General features: G+C 51.6%; 1 protein-coding gene across 1 annotated transcript in view; it reads right to left on the bottom strand.

The window, feature by feature from the left end:
- SMPDL3B (sphingomyelin phosphodiesterase, acid-like 3B) overlaps positions 1-13,870 on the bottom strand; it is a 14,596-nt gene extending 726 nt beyond the window's left edge. The window contains exons 1-8 of the mRNA XM_004679403.2: positions 13,792-13,870; positions 9,366-9,579; positions 6,003-6,100; positions 3,465-3,608; positions 2,390-2,562; positions 1,224-1,404; positions 1,017-1,150; positions 11-283 (exon numbers count right to left, since the gene is read on the bottom strand). Coding sequence (XP_004679460.1) covers positions 11-283; positions 1,017-1,150; positions 1,224-1,404; positions 2,390-2,562; positions 3,465-3,608; positions 6,003-6,100; positions 9,366-9,579; positions 13,792-13,852 — 1,278 coding nt within the window. The 5' untranslated portion in view covers positions 13,853-13,870. The remainder of the gene's footprint in view (positions 1-10; positions 284-1,016; positions 1,151-1,223; positions 1,405-2,389; positions 2,563-3,464; positions 3,609-6,002; positions 6,101-9,365; positions 9,580-13,791) is intronic.
- Positions 13,871-15,644: the final 1,774 nt, after the last annotated feature.

Here is a 15,644-nt window from a genome sequence, read left to right as displayed (position 1 = left end):
GCAGGCAGGCGGCGTAGGCGTCGAAGGCCACTGCGCGCAGCGCGCACACGTGCTCGGCGCGGCAGCCGGCGCCGCAGGCCTGCAGGTCATAGCTGACGGAGTTGTAGACGTAGTAGCGCTGCAGCGCGGCCTGCTCGCTGGAGATGCGCTTCAGAGCCTCTTGCATGGAGCGGGCGCCGGCGTCGCGCACCCGGTAGGCTTCTGTCACCCGATACTCGAGCTCCCAGCGCGGAGTCCCTTGCGCGTTTGCCTGGCTCAGGTTGACGAAGTAGGTCACCATGTCCTGGAGACAGCGCGAGTGGGCCGGCAGTGAGCAGCCTTCCGCGCCCACGCCCAGCCCACGCTCACCCCTTACAGCGGTAATAGTGACCACTGTGTGACTGAGCATTTGCTACTGGCCGGCCGCGCCGGCTTGGCACACCTGATTGAGTCTGGCCAGGTAACCGCGCTTATGACCCCACTTCACAGGTGAGGAAACTGAGGCATACGAGGCAGTGCCTTTGGGCAGGAACCTACAAATGGCAGGCATGGGGTTGACCCCATGGCCCGTGCAGTTTCTGTCCCATGGACACAGAAGATGCTCAGTAAATATTTACAAAACAAAGGGATTAAAACAAATTCAAGCGGGCCCTCCCTAGTGGCACAGGGTTTAACTATGAAGCTGTCAGCAGCCATGCAGCACGAGTTCGATCCCCGGCCAGGGAGCTGACCCGCATGGCGCAGCAGGCCTCTCCTGTCTCCCCCGCTGCTTCCCTCAGCAGCGTGTCCCCTCTGTCAGGGCAGCGCTGAAGGCAGGAAGAGCAGGTCAGGGGCTGTAACCCAGCCAAAAGGGAGACTTGGGGAGAAGGAAATGACCCGGCTTGGCAGGATTTAGAGGTGACTCCAGGGTTCCACACCGAGCTCTAGAGGCACCAGGAGAGGAGGGGCTGCTGCAGACAGCACGAGGGAAGGCAGTCATGTGTCAGCCCCCGCTCCGCTTCCTCTCTGGCCCTGCCCTGCAGACCCAGGCCCCTCACCTGCAGGCTCAGTGTGGCCCGGTCGTATTCGAACACCCGGATGCCTGGATTGTTGGCCCCGTTGACCACTCCAGGCAACGTGGTTTTCCATGGCGTGACCCCAGGTGTGAGGAACATGACGCTGATGGGGGCACCTTTCAGGAGAGAAAGCGGTGCTGAGAGGCGGGCGAAATAGGAGGGGCTGGCCGGAGCCTCCGGGGCGAGTACCTGCGTCATCGTAGAACATCCGGAAGCTGTCGGTGTGGTGGTGCCCGAAGAACTGCCCCGCGATGACCCCGTGGTGCTTGCGGACCACTTTCAGGTACTCCTCGTTGAAGCCCTCCCGGAACCAGGCTTTGTTCCGCGTCTTCTCAAAGAACCCCGGGGGCACGTGGCCAATGATGTAGACCTATGAGGGAGGGTGCCCAGGAGCGGCTCAGAGACCCCTTCCCCAGCCCCCATTTCCACCTCCCCAACTGCCCATCCCCCCAAAGGCAAGCAGACGGGCTCCATTGTACTGCTCCCCAGAGCCCCCTTCCCCCTCCCAAAACCCCTCCGGAGTTCCCTGTACCCAGAATGCATCCTGTGCTGCCCGACCCCTGAGCCCTTGCGTGGCTGTGCCCCGCACCAGGTCCCTTCTCCTTTTCTCCTGCTCTCCTTTCAGCTTCCAGGGCCCCTCCTCATGGTAATTCCGGACCCTGCGGGGCCCAGGCCTCTTCTCTTGGCAATCTCGGAGAGTATCAAAACCTTCCTGGCCTGGCTGGGCAGCACATGCTGATTAACGGTGGGGGGGAGGCAATTAAGAGAAGACTGTGGAGTCAGCCTGCAGCTTGGACTGCAGCTGTTGGGCCTCAGTGCTCTCACTGGGGGTAACATCTATGGGGGTGGGGGGTTGAGAGCTAGATGAGTTCCTCCATGTAAAGCCACATGCCTGATGCACCATCCCTGAAGTCCTGTAGGACATGCAGGGACACTGGTGAATGGGAGAGGGGCTGGTCCTGGGAAGCCACCAGCCATGCTGACTAGATCAGCACCCCTCGAGGGCAAGGCGTGGCCTGGAACTGTGGGGCGTGATATGCACTGCCACGTGGACAGAGTGGACAGGAGCGCTGGCCTTGGAGTATGCAGATGGGAGTCCTAGAGACAGCCCCGCCTACCACTCGTTGTGTGACTGGGGGTTGTCATCACCCCTCAGGAGCCTCACATCCTCAATGGGCTCTGGGTTCCCAGTTTCATGGCTGTTATAGGGACAGTAGAAGCTCCCACCTGATGACAGGCGGATGAAGGACCCTCTGGGCTGTGGTCGTGTCAGGTGGGTCCATGAGCTTCTGTGGAGGTGGGAAACTTGCTCGGGAAGTGACCCCAGAGGGCGGAGAAGGGGCAGACACCCTTACCATTTCCTTCGCTTGGGAGGCACGGGTCAGCACATCTTCCAGCCACTGGAACTGCTGACCAGGGTCAGACATGCCAGCCGTCTGCTTGTTGTTGCTATAGTACAAGTTGGTGTTGAGGACCACGATTCGCCCCGCCCTGCCGAGCCCTGGCAGTCTCTCAGAATAGAAGGCACCTAGGGCGGACATCACGGCCAGGGAAGCTCGGAAGGGCCCACTGCCTCTGCACCTCCATCCCCTCCATCTTACTCTCCCTCTTCTCCTTCCCTTGCGTCCTCTCTCCCATGCTCCCCATAGGAGGGCCATCATGACCAAAGGCTCCAGCACCAGGCTGCCTGCCTTCACATACTGGCTCTTTAATATATCACCTGTGCAACCTGGCTACTTCACCTCTCTCTGCCTCATCTGTAGAATGGGGATAATAGGAGGTAATGTTTGCCCCTTTAAACACTAGGAAGAGGAAGGGCGTCCTTGTTCTCATTTAACCCTTTCCACTCAGGTCTCTGCCCCATGGGCTAAATCAGTGTATATCTGCATTGCAGGCTTCTGGTTGGGTGTCAGTGGGGTCCCCAGCAGCTGGGGGCTGGGGAAATAGAAGAGTAGGTCAGGGCTACCTTGGCATGACTTGTGTCTCCAGACCTGTGGCTCTCAACCATGCCCACGATTCTGACCTTGTCTGGAGTCATTTTGGGTTATTGCAACTGCAGGTGTTACTGGCATAGTGGGCGGAGGCCAGGGATGCCATTGAACATGCCACCAAGCACAGGACATCCCCACACCAAGAACTCTCTGGCCCAAAATGTCCGTAGTGACCAGGCTGAGAAGCCCCACCTAGGATTGTTGCATAGTTGTGGGCTGAGAGCTCAATATATATTCACTCTGGGTCCTCAGGAGTGGGGTAAGGTCAACCCAGGCTCCTCTTCTAAGCTGGGTGACCAATACCAAGAGATTTGGTATCTTCCAGTCTCGGGCTCCTTATCTATAAAATGGGCATCGTATCAGGAACTATACTATGTAAAGAGGACATTTGGCCAGACTGGCACACTGGAAGCACATCAGTAGCAAATGATGATAGTACCTTTTTTGAAGAGAGCAACAGACTCATTACTGAGCCAGGGCCTCCACAGTTCTGCCACCCGGTTGTAGATATTATTGCTCTCTGCTGGGAACTGGTTTTTGGGGTGAAAGTCATGGTTGCCCAAAGCAGCATAGACTTTAGTATCTGGGTGGAAAAAAGAAGCACAATAATGTGTATGAGAAAGCACTCAGTGGAGTTCCAGCCAGCACTCATAGGAAGGGCACTGCACAGATAAGGAAAACAGAGGTGGCTGAAACCACACTTGATAGATCTGGTGGGACGGTCCCCAGGCCTCAGAAGGGAGAGCAGGGAGCCCCATTGCTAACCCACCCCCAGCAGAGTTTTCCAGTCAGAAGGAAACAAGCTGCAAGAAGGAGAAAGCAAGACCTAAATCAAAGTAATGCTGAGCTCTGGTATCGGCCACTTAGCAATTGAGTGTTCTTGTTCTCATCATTCCAGACCTACCTGACTGTAGGGGAGGGCTCTGATTCACTCCAGGAGGCCTCCGGACTTTCACTGTTTCTCACATCAACGAGTATTTATTGAGCTCTTAGTGTATACCAAAGCAGAGACCAGGGAAGGAGTGGGGGGATGCCAGGCTCCCTGTTAAGTTCAGAGGCCTTGCAGTACTGAGTACTGAGAGTTGTCAGCATAGGGAAGAACTGCTTGCTGCAGATGAGAGGTGTGGTCAGGGGAGGCTCCCTGAGGAAAGGGAGCTAAAGACTAGGAAGAGGAAGGGCGTCCTTGTTCTCATTTTAAAACCTCCACACATGGGTGTGCCTTATCACTGACTGAGACTAGGGAACACTGGCATACTTCAGTTGACAGCAGGTTTTTTTTTTTTAAGATTTGTTTTATTTATATATATATAAATAAAGCTGTAGACATAAAAGTGGTTAAGCTGATAAATTCACATCATGCATTCTTTTAACTACTATATATATATATATATAAAAGAACTGAGGTATAGTAGGCCAAAAGTGTGGGTGGGTGAGAGGACTCACCAGAGACAGAGTGGGGAGCAGAACAGACAGATCAACTGAAATACCCTGCTGAAGTGAGCAGCAGCTGAGACAGGAGAGGTCTGCTGTGCCATATGGGTCAGCTCCCTGGCCGGGGATGGAACTCATGCTGCAGTGACTGCAGATAGCTTCACAGTGCTGTGACTTAACCCCTTGTGCCACCAGGAAGGCCCAGGATCATTTTCTTATCCATTATTTCATTTTTATTCTGGAATCCCACGTGGAATAGAGGAGAGTGTGCTGAGTTGGACCTGAGTTTGCATCTCTCCCTGAGAACTGAGTAGCTCTGAGCCAGAGGTTCCTTATCTAGAATAGAGGATAACATCTATCATTGAGACTGGGGAGTGGGGAGAGAATGTCCTCCCTCCGTCCTAAGTAGTGACTTCTGCTGGAAGAACTAACAGGGACAAGCATGTCTGAGCTGGGTTGGATTACACAGACTGGAAGCCTCCACACAACTCTGCATAACACAGCTCCATGTAAGATGAGGGAAGGAGGTGGCAGAAAGGAGAAAGACGTGGCTCGTGTCACTCGGAGAGTGACAGTGGGTATGGTGAAGAGCAGGCTTTGAATCTCTAAAGGTCTCCACCAGTTACTTGACTCCAAAACTCTCATTTCTCATTGCTAAACCTGACAGCAGTAGCATCGCTCTCTAGAATTACACGACAGTGAATGAACCAAAGCATACAGTATTCCTGGGAATGCCCAACTCTTAGCCCTCCACGCGTAAGGTATTGCTGCTGTTGCTGCTGCTGCAATTAATTATTTTTATGAGCATTATTTCATGTCTGGGGCCTGGCAACTCCTGAGACCTTTAGAGGAAGTAGCTGTACCAGAACTCAAGGGAAGGGGCTGCTTTGTCAGGCCCCCAGCGGACAGCGTAAGAGCCTGATCAGCCCCCAGTGGGCACAATCTGCTTAAAGACATTTTCAAGGGCCATCAGGTGAGGCATCCAAATCCCTTCTCCCAGCCACATCCTGGGGCTGCTACTGTAATCACAGTTCTGCTTGCTCCCCCACGCTCCAAAGTCTTTCAAACCACCAAAATGCCTTGGCTGGAAACCAGCCTTGCCTGGAGGTCCCAGCAGTGGGAAAGGTTTGTGAGCAATGAATGGCAACAGCAGGCCAGAGCTGGAACACCTGAGGTGTGTGTGTCCATGAGAGACTTGCCCAGAGGCAATGCAGCCACGCTACGGTGTGGCTGCACACACCCTGAGAAGGAGCCAGGAGCCTGGTGTCCGCCAGGAGAGCCAGAGGCAGTGAGAGGTCAGGCACTCCTGCTAGTGGGGTTCGGTGTGTGCCCAAGGCTGCTGAGCTGCACCCCTTGCAGGTTGTTGGAGGGTAAGAAGTGAGTGCCTTGGGGGGAGGACCCTGGCGAGGACCCTGGGGGCCCATGGAGTACTCTGGGACCCAAGGGCCATCACTGTCAGAGGATAAAGTTCATTGCTCTGTCTGGCTGCCACGGTCCCTCTGTGCCAGACACTGCCGGGCCAGGAGGTGGGGACGGAGAGTGTTACCTGGAAAGACCTCTCTGATGAGCGCGGTGAGGCGTTCCACGATTCCCAGCACGGCTTCCTCTCCCAGCTCATCGTTGGGCACATGAGGGGTGTCATCACTGCAAAACAGCGCAGTCAGCTAAGGGCAGGCAGCTTGGGAGGGCACCAAATAGGAGGGGGTGGCTCTGCCTAGAAACAGGGACTGCGGGGGGGATGGCTGGGCTGGAGTTGGGGCCATGCAGAACAGTTCACACCCAGGTTGTGCCACTGGCCTGCTCCCTGAGCCCCTGGCCAGTCATTTAACCTCTTTGAGCCTCCATCAGCTCACCTGAAAATGGGGGTATAGATGGTACCTACTCAGAGTATTTGTGAGACTTCAGCAAGGGGGGGTTTATAGATTTGAAGTGTGGAACAGTAGCTGGTGACAGTTACTATTATTCTTGCTTAGAGCAGGGAGCCTTAGAGTTCCAGTTCCATCTGTAAATCCCCATGGAGCTCAGGGTAGAGAAACTGCCTTACTTCTGCTCCTTTCCCTGAGGGTCCAAAGGAGTTTGAAGCTGATTTCAGAGCACAAAATACAGGTCTACACTGCAGCAGATCCAGTCCTGCCCCAGGACCATTTAATCCTGTTTCACCTAACTTCCTGGACCTACCTTAGAGATGCTTAAGAGAGGAACAGAGCAGAGGCCTCCCTGGTGGACCAGCACATGGGGGACTCCACCGCCGCTGAAGCACAGATCTGATCCCAGCCAGGGGGCTGACCCACATGGTGGGCAGATCTCTCCTGTCTCGCCAGCTGCTCCCCTCAGCGGTGTATCTCAGTCAATCTGCCTGCTCTGCTCCCCTTTATCCCTGTAAATTTCTCTCACCCCTACACTTCGGGCCTGTACCCCAGTTCTTCTATGCCCCAAAAAAAAAAAAGGAAAGAAAGAAAGGTAAAGAAATTCTACCTAAGGTGTCTACAACTAGAAAATGGGGAGCCAGGATCTGAACCCTGTGTGGCTCATACCTGCTACCTCCTACTGTGTCTCTGCGATCCTCATTCAAGCAGCAAAAGTAGCCTTTAACCCTGTCCTGAGGAAAAGACCACAAATTCAATGACTTCACAACAAAATTCCATTTTACTTCCTAGTTTGGAAGCTCTAATTCAATCTGATAGAAAACACATCCATTTCCTATATGTTATCTCTCCAAGGGGTTCTTCTCTCTAAGAAGTCAAGTTTCTTAGAAATTGAAGAATTATTGGGAGCCCTGGAAGCCATCTCACCCAGTGTCACAGACCTCTGCATGTCCCAGAGTGTTCCCAGATGACCCAGGCTTCTGTTCAGGGGCCATGAACTTCCTGCGAGTCTTTCAGAATGTCACCTGTTTGTCCAAGGACTGACACAAGCTATGCAATGTCCATCGTCCTGACAGATTCCGGGTGGATCGGGATAAGTTCTGAAAAATCAGACTGTCCACTGCTAACTTATGTTATGACCTCCCTTTTTTGTATAAACATAATATCAAAATATTCTGAGCAACATTCAGTTTATAACTGGATTGTCTTAGCCACACAGGCGGCTGCCTGGTTCAGGCAAGCTGCCCCAGGAGAAATTCCTCTGTCTCCTGAGACAAAAGGCAAGCCCCAGGAGAAATAAGATCCCAGGACATAAAAACTCCTGGGAAGCTTCCTTGGTTTCTTTAAATAAAAAAGCAAACCTCAGATAAGGCTCCCAGGGCATAATGGACAAATTTTAACCTTGACTACACAGGTGTTGTTTGATACACAACTGTACAACTTTCTCTTAATTTACTCCTTTTTAAAACAAGCACTAACTACTCTCTGGTAGCCTTAAATTAGCTAACTAGCTTTTCTTTAGACATCACTGCTAACACTGCTAACACAATTTATTACTACTCCAAGACCCCTAACAACCTTTTGCTAACAAACTCACCCTTTCCCAGACCCCTCTTCCTTTGAGTGATATGTAGACAGCTGTATACATGATAACTGTCACAAAACGTATAATCTATTATACCATAAATTGTTAAGGGAAGAATGCTTTTTCTCCTTGTCCTTGAGAATGTTTTATGGAGATGTCTCATTAACTCACCCTATGCGTTATTACAATTAGCTACTTGCTACACAGTATAAATAAAGACCTGCTGAAGGGATAGCAGGAAGACTTGCATCCTATCCTGACTCCCGTGTCTTCCTCGCACCCGCTCCTGTCTCCCCTTTTGGAATATCCGCTCGCCCTTGCCTTCCCATCTTAGGGTCCTGCCTGTGCTGCCTCCAGACACCTCAAACGTTGGAGCTAGTCTCCGACAAAGAACCCCTCCTTGGAGAAGCTGCCCCGTTCACACACACTGAGAACCCTCAGTGGAGAGGAGCCCAGAGTCACAGCCTGCAGCACATTCTGGTAGAATGATCCCTGAGGCCCCGGGGAGCCAGAGCTGTCAGCTCCTCCAGAGACACATCACTGATGTCCGGGCTGCCCCGCCTCTGCCTGCCTGAGGGTCATTCCTGGTGACTGGTCAGTAGTACTGAGGAGCCGCTGGGGGCATTGGCTTGATCTTTCCTTTTACAATAGAAGTGTCCACTGAGGTTGGAAGGGGCAGCCAGAGTCAGAGGTCCTTTCAGCCTTCCTCGCCAGCTCTGGCTCCCGCTTTCTGCAGTCTAAGTCCCACCCCATCTGGCAGATGAAGCCAGCTGCCCTGTGAAGGCACCACGTCCCCACGCCCTGTGACCCCTCCCCTCTGGGATAGAATGATCAATGGGCTTGTTTATATGGTCCACAAGACCGTGAGCTCCATGAAGGGGAGTCCAGGTCACCCTCATCTCAGTTCCCCAGCGGTGAAGGGGGCCTTGAGTGAGTGACCAGGAAGGAGTGTCCGGGAGAGCCGGAGGACTTACAGCAGCGGCCTGGATGAGAAGCCACTTGAGTCCAGGGGCTGAGCAGAAACACCCCCATGTACCTCAGATTCCTGACCACTGAGAATTCCCAGAGCCAGGCGGCACGAAGTAGCCAGCAGCTGACAGGCTGCTGGATCCCCTTCCCCTCCTTCCTTTCCCTTTACCCTCCCCCGCCCCCATATTTGGATCTCTAGGGCTTGGACTCCTTGGATCCCAGTGGAGGTGGCTACTGTGCTCACCCTCCAGTGGGCAGTGTCCCCGTGCCCACCCTGCCATCCTCAGAGGCAGCTGCTTCTCCTGAGGCCAAGAAGTCAAGGCCCTGGGGCAGACTTGGGAGTCTGCCAGGCCCAGGGGCCCTTGGGCGAGCTATCTCACTCCCTGCGGGCAGGTGTGAGGATGAAGAGATAGTGAGGGGAAGGTGCTGGGCTGGCACGTGGCACATGCCAGGGCCCAGGGAGCACATCTGAGGTCCTGGTTGCTCTCACCCAGTCCAGAGGATGAAGTCTGGCTCCGGCTCAATCTCCTTCATGGCGTGAATGGAGGAGTTGATCAGGACCCAGGGAGAATCGCAGAGGTAATCACCCCAGGGGCCCGCGTTGGGCACTGGCTGGGAGCCGGCTGATGGGCACACCTGGAGGGGGGTTCCGGATGCATTGTAGTTGGGGTCAAGGTGCAGGTCAGAGATGTGCCAGAACTTCCCTACAGGGGAGACAAGACCCTCCCTCAATGCTTGGCCTCCTGTGAGCCTGAATGGGGGAGTCTGGGGCTACCCTGAGTTGCAAAGTGAAAGGAAGTTTCCTCTGAGCCCAGGACTTAAAGAAAAGAGCCATGGGTCTGGCTTTGTCCTGGAAAACAGAGGTCGGGGAATGACTGCTCTGTTCCTACCCTGTGCTCTTCAACAAGGCTCTTTTTATCTCCCCACCCAGGTAGAACATAAGGGATTGGGCTGTTTGACCCCACGAACCCTTTTGGAGTTCAAAGCAGAGTGCTCGTATCAAAGCAAAGGGAAAGTGTTGGGGTTAAGTGCTCAGGTTTCTAGACTCACAGACTGACTGTGTGACCTTCAGTGAGTTGCTTCACCTCTGAATCCACAACTAGAGCCACATCTTATCACACTCCAGAGAAATACATCTAAAACTCAGGTTGGGCTGAATTCCTTCTGTTTGTTAGTGCTTCTGGGTGCAAGCTGGCAGCGGCCAGTGGTCCTGCATGCCGTGGAAGTTGACCAAAGTTGGGGCTCGGCCCTAAACCAACGGAGGCTGAAATACCGAAAACCTCTTGTTGCAATACAGACAAGAGAATATACGGAAGTAGGAGTCAGGGTGCACAGGAAATCATCCTGCAGCCCTCGTGGTCCTTCTAAATGGGCAAGTAATCAAACCAGCATCAGACAGATTGATGAAGAAAAGACAAAAAAGTTTAATAATAGCATGGGCACCTCCTTCACGGGCAGGACCCAGCACAACTGAGCTGCTGGGCCACCAGGCTGCAGGTGCCGTTTACATAGCTCGGCTAACAGTAGGGAGGCTGGAGGAGAGAGAAAGGAAGGCCAGTTAGGGAGTTTACCAAAGAAAGCACAGTGTTTACAGATTTCAGTTCTGCCTTCTCCAGGGACAAAGGAGAAGGTGATCAGATCAAGGTGTTTTTCAAAAGTAACCTCCACCCAGCTGCAGGGCCCTGCCCATGAAATAAAGCTTTTGCCCAAAAGACATATTTTAGGGTGGTAGTTTTGCTCCCCTGCATAAGCTACATGAAGCAATTTCATCCTCTGTATGTACCCAGCACTGCTATCAGAAGTTCAGTGGTTTCTTAATGGAGGGCTTAACAGGCTTACCAGGTGTAGCTTCTGCCATGAGCCCTAGCTTTCTGGCTCAGACAAGGTTGAGGACTGGGCTTTCATCATTTTTGTCACTTCCTCCATTTCATGTGTCACTCAGAGCCAACGGTCAACCTCACCCCACCCCAGGACACTGGACCTGGCCTGGGCTCTTCTGTTGCTGTTTGCATTTAATAGCCAGGATGCCACCCAAGCCGTAGGACACTCAGTGTGACGCTAGGACAGGCCTCCGGTCAAGCCCCATCCCTGATCCTCACACCCTGACATTCCTCAGATGCTTCTGAATATCTAGTCTAAATCTGGTCTCGGGAGGATCAGCTCTTCGGTCACACTACCAGCAAATGACTGATTAATCCTCTCTTGAGCTCTATGCAACCTTTTCAACCAGCCTTGGGGGTACTGTTCATTACCCCCATTTTACAGATAAGGAATCCAAGGTCAAGAGATCAGCTTGTCCGAGACCACAGGGGAAGTGGTGGAGGCCCTGTGGCTCCTGCAACTCTCCCAGAGAGATGTGATTGCTAATAAGATAAAACTGGTGCTTTTTAAGTTTAGATGTCTCTTTTTAGACAGTCTATGCCTAAATTCTTATTTTTTACCCAAGCTAAGAGACTTTGTTTATAATGGCAGAAATTTAAACTTCTCACATAAACCAAGATCATTAATATAGGTAAAATGATTTCTACAGGGACAAAGTCCTAAGCTGGAGGAAAGAAACTCACTTCAGCTCTAAGCGGGCGGAGTAGGTGGGACTTCTCAAGTCCCTGCCCTGATACAGTGAGTCACGTCCAACTAGCCAGGCCGGCCGCATCAGAAGTCCTTTGCCTTTGTCTCTGGTCTGTGGTCCCCTTGCTTCCTCTGAACAATGTGGTAGAGCCCATTTCCCTATCTCAAGCAGTCTCTTTCTCAATTAACCACAGACAAATAGCAGTCGTGCCTCTTTGATGTCAGCCCTCATAATAGTCAATGAACCTTTCTCCACTTCAGAAATTCCTTGTCAGCTGATGGAGGCTCAAGTGTCAGCTGTTGTTTTCTCTGCCTACAAATCCAGTCTAATCACTGAATCTCCTTCCGCCCTAGCTGGCATTTTCTAGTGATGTGGGGAGTGGGGGGTGGGGGCAGGCCTCATTCCAGGAGAGGTCAAGATAGCAGAAAGAACCCTCCATTTCGAGCCCTCCAGCATGGGGCTACTAGCCCTTGGGTGCCAGTCTACTCAAGATTGGAGGGTATCACAGGCATTTCAGGTTTATTTCATTTTGTCCTTGAGGCCATTTTCTGGGAAGTGTGATTCTTATGCCCATTTCACGGATGAGGAAATGTGACTCAAACCCATACCTCCCTGTCTCCAGGGCTGAGACAGAACGTTGACAGAAGTTGGCGTTTATATTTAGAACATTGCCCCTAAAAGAAAAATAACAGGCTTCTGTGAAATTAGTAGGAATTAAGCTCTCATTATCGTGTTATGAACAGAAGTGGGCACAAGGACCCCCCACCCCGGGGGAAGTGGCTTATTTAGTTTATAATCTTGCTCCATGTGTTGGCTGTGGGACTCTGGATAAGCCAGGTGGCTTTGCTGAACCTGAAGGCGTTTCCCATCTGACCTGCTCCTTGTGAACATCAAATAAAAGTAATGAAAGAGAGAGTACCTGTCCACCCAGTACAACACCCCTCCCTGTCCACCTGGGTGAGACCAGAGGGTGTGGTACTGGGCACTTCAGCCCTTTACACTTTCAGTGCCCTGAGGATGAGGCAACTATAGCCCAAAGGGTTTCCGAAGTTCCTGCCACTTCTAATACCCTGTGATGCCACGACTTGTTCTTCTGTACAGCCCACAACACCGAGTCACCCCGGGTTCCATCCAGTCTCTGGCTTTAAAGGCCAAGCACTAACCCAATAGCCTTCCTTTGTATTTCTGCCTCCAAAACAGGGTTCACTTGTTAAAACCAACATTTACTGACCCCTTGTGTCAACTGCATGAATTGCCCTATTCTCCACAGCTCTTTGGTGGAGGCTGAGAGGAACAGGTCTGTTTCTCTGCAATTAGAAGCTGTAGGGGAAGTGCCATGCCTCCGTGGGTGCATGTGGGAGGAGAGAGACCGACCCAGCGGGCTGGCACCCCACCCAGTCTTGCCTAAGGAAGGTCGAGGTAGAAACCTCACCGTTGTATGCAATGCATGGTTGCTATCCAATCCGGTGTCCCACAGTTCCTTGCACTTCGGGAAGAAACCCGGATTTTGGAAAAAAACTCATAGGGGCTGTGCAATTCTTTAATATTGTTTTTAAAGTATCAATTATACATCCCTCTATGTTGAAGAAAAAAGAAAAAGTAAATACATAAAACCCACCATCCCGGGCCCTCCCTGGTGGCGCAGCAGGTTAAAGCCCTGCACTAAGAAGCTTAAGCCACTTCCTCATAAGTTCAATTCCCTCCTGCCCCGAGGAGATCCACATGACCCGCCTGCTGCTCCCCTCAGCAGTGTACTTCATCGATCTGCCTGTTCTGCTCCCCACTCTGTCTCTGGTGAATCCTCTCACCCTCCGCATCTCTGGCCTATACCCCAGCTCTGTACGAATAAATAAATAAATCTTAAAAAAAAAAAAGAAACCACCATCCCAAGAGAATCCATCAAAGGGCATGATGAAGGCAGATGTCCTGCCGCTTCCTAGCTGTGATCTTGGGCAAGCGCTGTCTCCCCTGAGTCTCCTTTTCCTGATGCACAGTACGGGTATAGTGGGGTGGTGGTAACGGGACCTACTTCCATGGCAGGGTCTCCAAGAACCATGTACACAGTCTCAGAGAAGAGAGGTTTTAAGGGCCGGTTTCCAGGCGAGGCTCTGAGCCGAGGGTGGCAGAGGGGTTTTCACAGGCCTAGGCAACGAGCACATTCGGCAAGCCTGGCCTGGAAAAGCACTCTAAAGAAATCAATAAACAAATGTGGGCTCTTTCCCTTAGGAGTGTGTTTTTACTCCTTGCCCTAGTTCCCGGCCTCACTATTTTTAGCAGTACTTTAGGTTCTCCCAATCCTGAGCTCACAGTACAAAACAAAGACATCACGGCCACTCGCAGCGCCTACCTGTCTCAGTCCTGGCCGCTCCAAGGTGAGCCAGGAAAATCAGCACCCTGAGCAGCCTCATCCTTGAGGTCCACCGGCCAGGAGCCATGGAGTTTCCAGATGCTACTCACGTCAGTTCCTGTGACTGAGCAGAACTTTCCATCCTGTTACCTTCTGTTCCCAGTTTTCCAGGGCTCCTCTGGCCTTTGCCCAGCAGCCGGTGAGCTTGCTCTGCCTGCCCAAGAAGATGCACCAACCAGGTCTTGGACTCTGAAGTAGAAAGCAGAACCTGTTCTACCAGTTTCTCAGAGCCTCGCAGTACAACCAGAGACTGTTCTCCAGGAATCCACCAGCCCTGTCACAGAGAGGCAATATCGTCTGCTTTCCGAGTTTTTACATTGGCCCAACCGTGCAGAAAATGCCTGTGTAAAATTGTTTGTCTTTACCCTCGATGCAACATAACTCTAGTCAGAGACAGAACAGCTCCACCACAGATGAAGCAAAACTAAGCCACTCATTTATTCGGGCCACGAACCGTGTCCTGGTGAGATGGAAGGGACCCAGGGCAGCCCTGCCTTCAAGAGGGAGCAGTAAACCACTGGGCCACACAACCAGTGAGCATGCTAGCAGCTGGACTAGCTCAGAGAACTCAAACTCAGACTGAGGAGAAAGAGGATTCCTGGAGGAGGTAGGGCATAAAGTCTTTTACTGTTGAAACTGTCAAAACAGAACCAGTAGTAAAGAGAAAGTATTTAAAAAAAAAAAAAAAAAGTACCCACCCCCCAGCTACAATAATTAGGAATTTATGGCCCAATTTTTCTTTATGTTATCCCTTCCCCACCCCCACCCCACCCCCCCTGCCCCAAGCCTACTTTAAAGCAAATTCCAGAAACATTGTTTTGCCCATACACACTTTAATATATATATTTAAAAGATAAGGACTCATTTCCTTATAAAATGATAGATCAAGTCTGAAAAAAATTATAGTAATGGAAACTGAAACAGGCCAAATGGCTTAATTAGTCTTTGCCCCTAAGATCTTAAGGGAAAAGGGAGAAAACTTATCTTTCTTTTGAAACTTTTATTTTAGACACTGCCTCTCTGACTGCCTGAGCAAGTAGAAGCAGGCGACCTTGAAGGAGTCCAAGGCCAGCTAAGACTAAGAAGGCAGGGGAGGGGGCCACTGAGAGGCAGGGAAGCACCAAGAGAAATTCAAAACTCTAGTTGTCTGAAGAAAAGCTTCTTCACATTCCTTCATTTATGAGCTGCCTGTTATTAGCCAGTGAACTTTGGCCAAGTCCATATTTCTTTGTCCCAGCCCACTTTTTAGCCAATACTTTTTTTTTAAGATTTATTTTATTTATTTATGCATACAAAAGCTGGGGTACAGCCAGAGGTGGGGAGGGGTTGAAAGACAGAGTGGGGAACAGAACAGGTGGATTGACTGAAATACATTGCTGAGGGGAGCAGCGGGCAGACAGAAGTCTGCTGCACCATGTGAGTCAGTTCTCAGGCTGGTGATCTGAACTCATATGGCTGTGGATAACCTCACAGTGCTGAGACTTAACCCCTTGCACCACTAGGAAGGCCTGTTAGCCAATAAAAATTAACTCTTTGGGCCCTTCCTGGTGGTGCAACAGTTTAGGACACAGCACTATAAGCTAGCCGAAGCCACTTCAGTGTGAGTTTGAGGAGGTGATCCTCATGGCACAGCAGATCTCTCCTGTCTCACCCACTGCACTCCTCAGGAGTGTACTTTGTCAATCTGCCTGTTCTGCTCCCCATTCTGTCTCTGGTGAATCTTCTCACCACCCCTACACCTCTGGCTTGTATCCCAGTTCTATATGCATGCATAAATAAATCTTTTATATATA

Source organism: Condylura cristata, unplaced genomic scaffold (assembly GCF_000260355.1).
Source record: "Condylura cristata isolate star-nosed mole 26May11 unplaced genomic scaffold, ConCri1.0 scaffold00008, whole genome shotgun sequence".
Lineage (NCBI taxonomy): Eukaryota > Metazoa > Chordata > Mammalia > Eulipotyphla > Talpidae > Condylura > Condylura cristata.
Note: the sequence above shows the minus strand (reverse complement) of the source record. Positions and strands in the feature narration are given on the sequence as shown.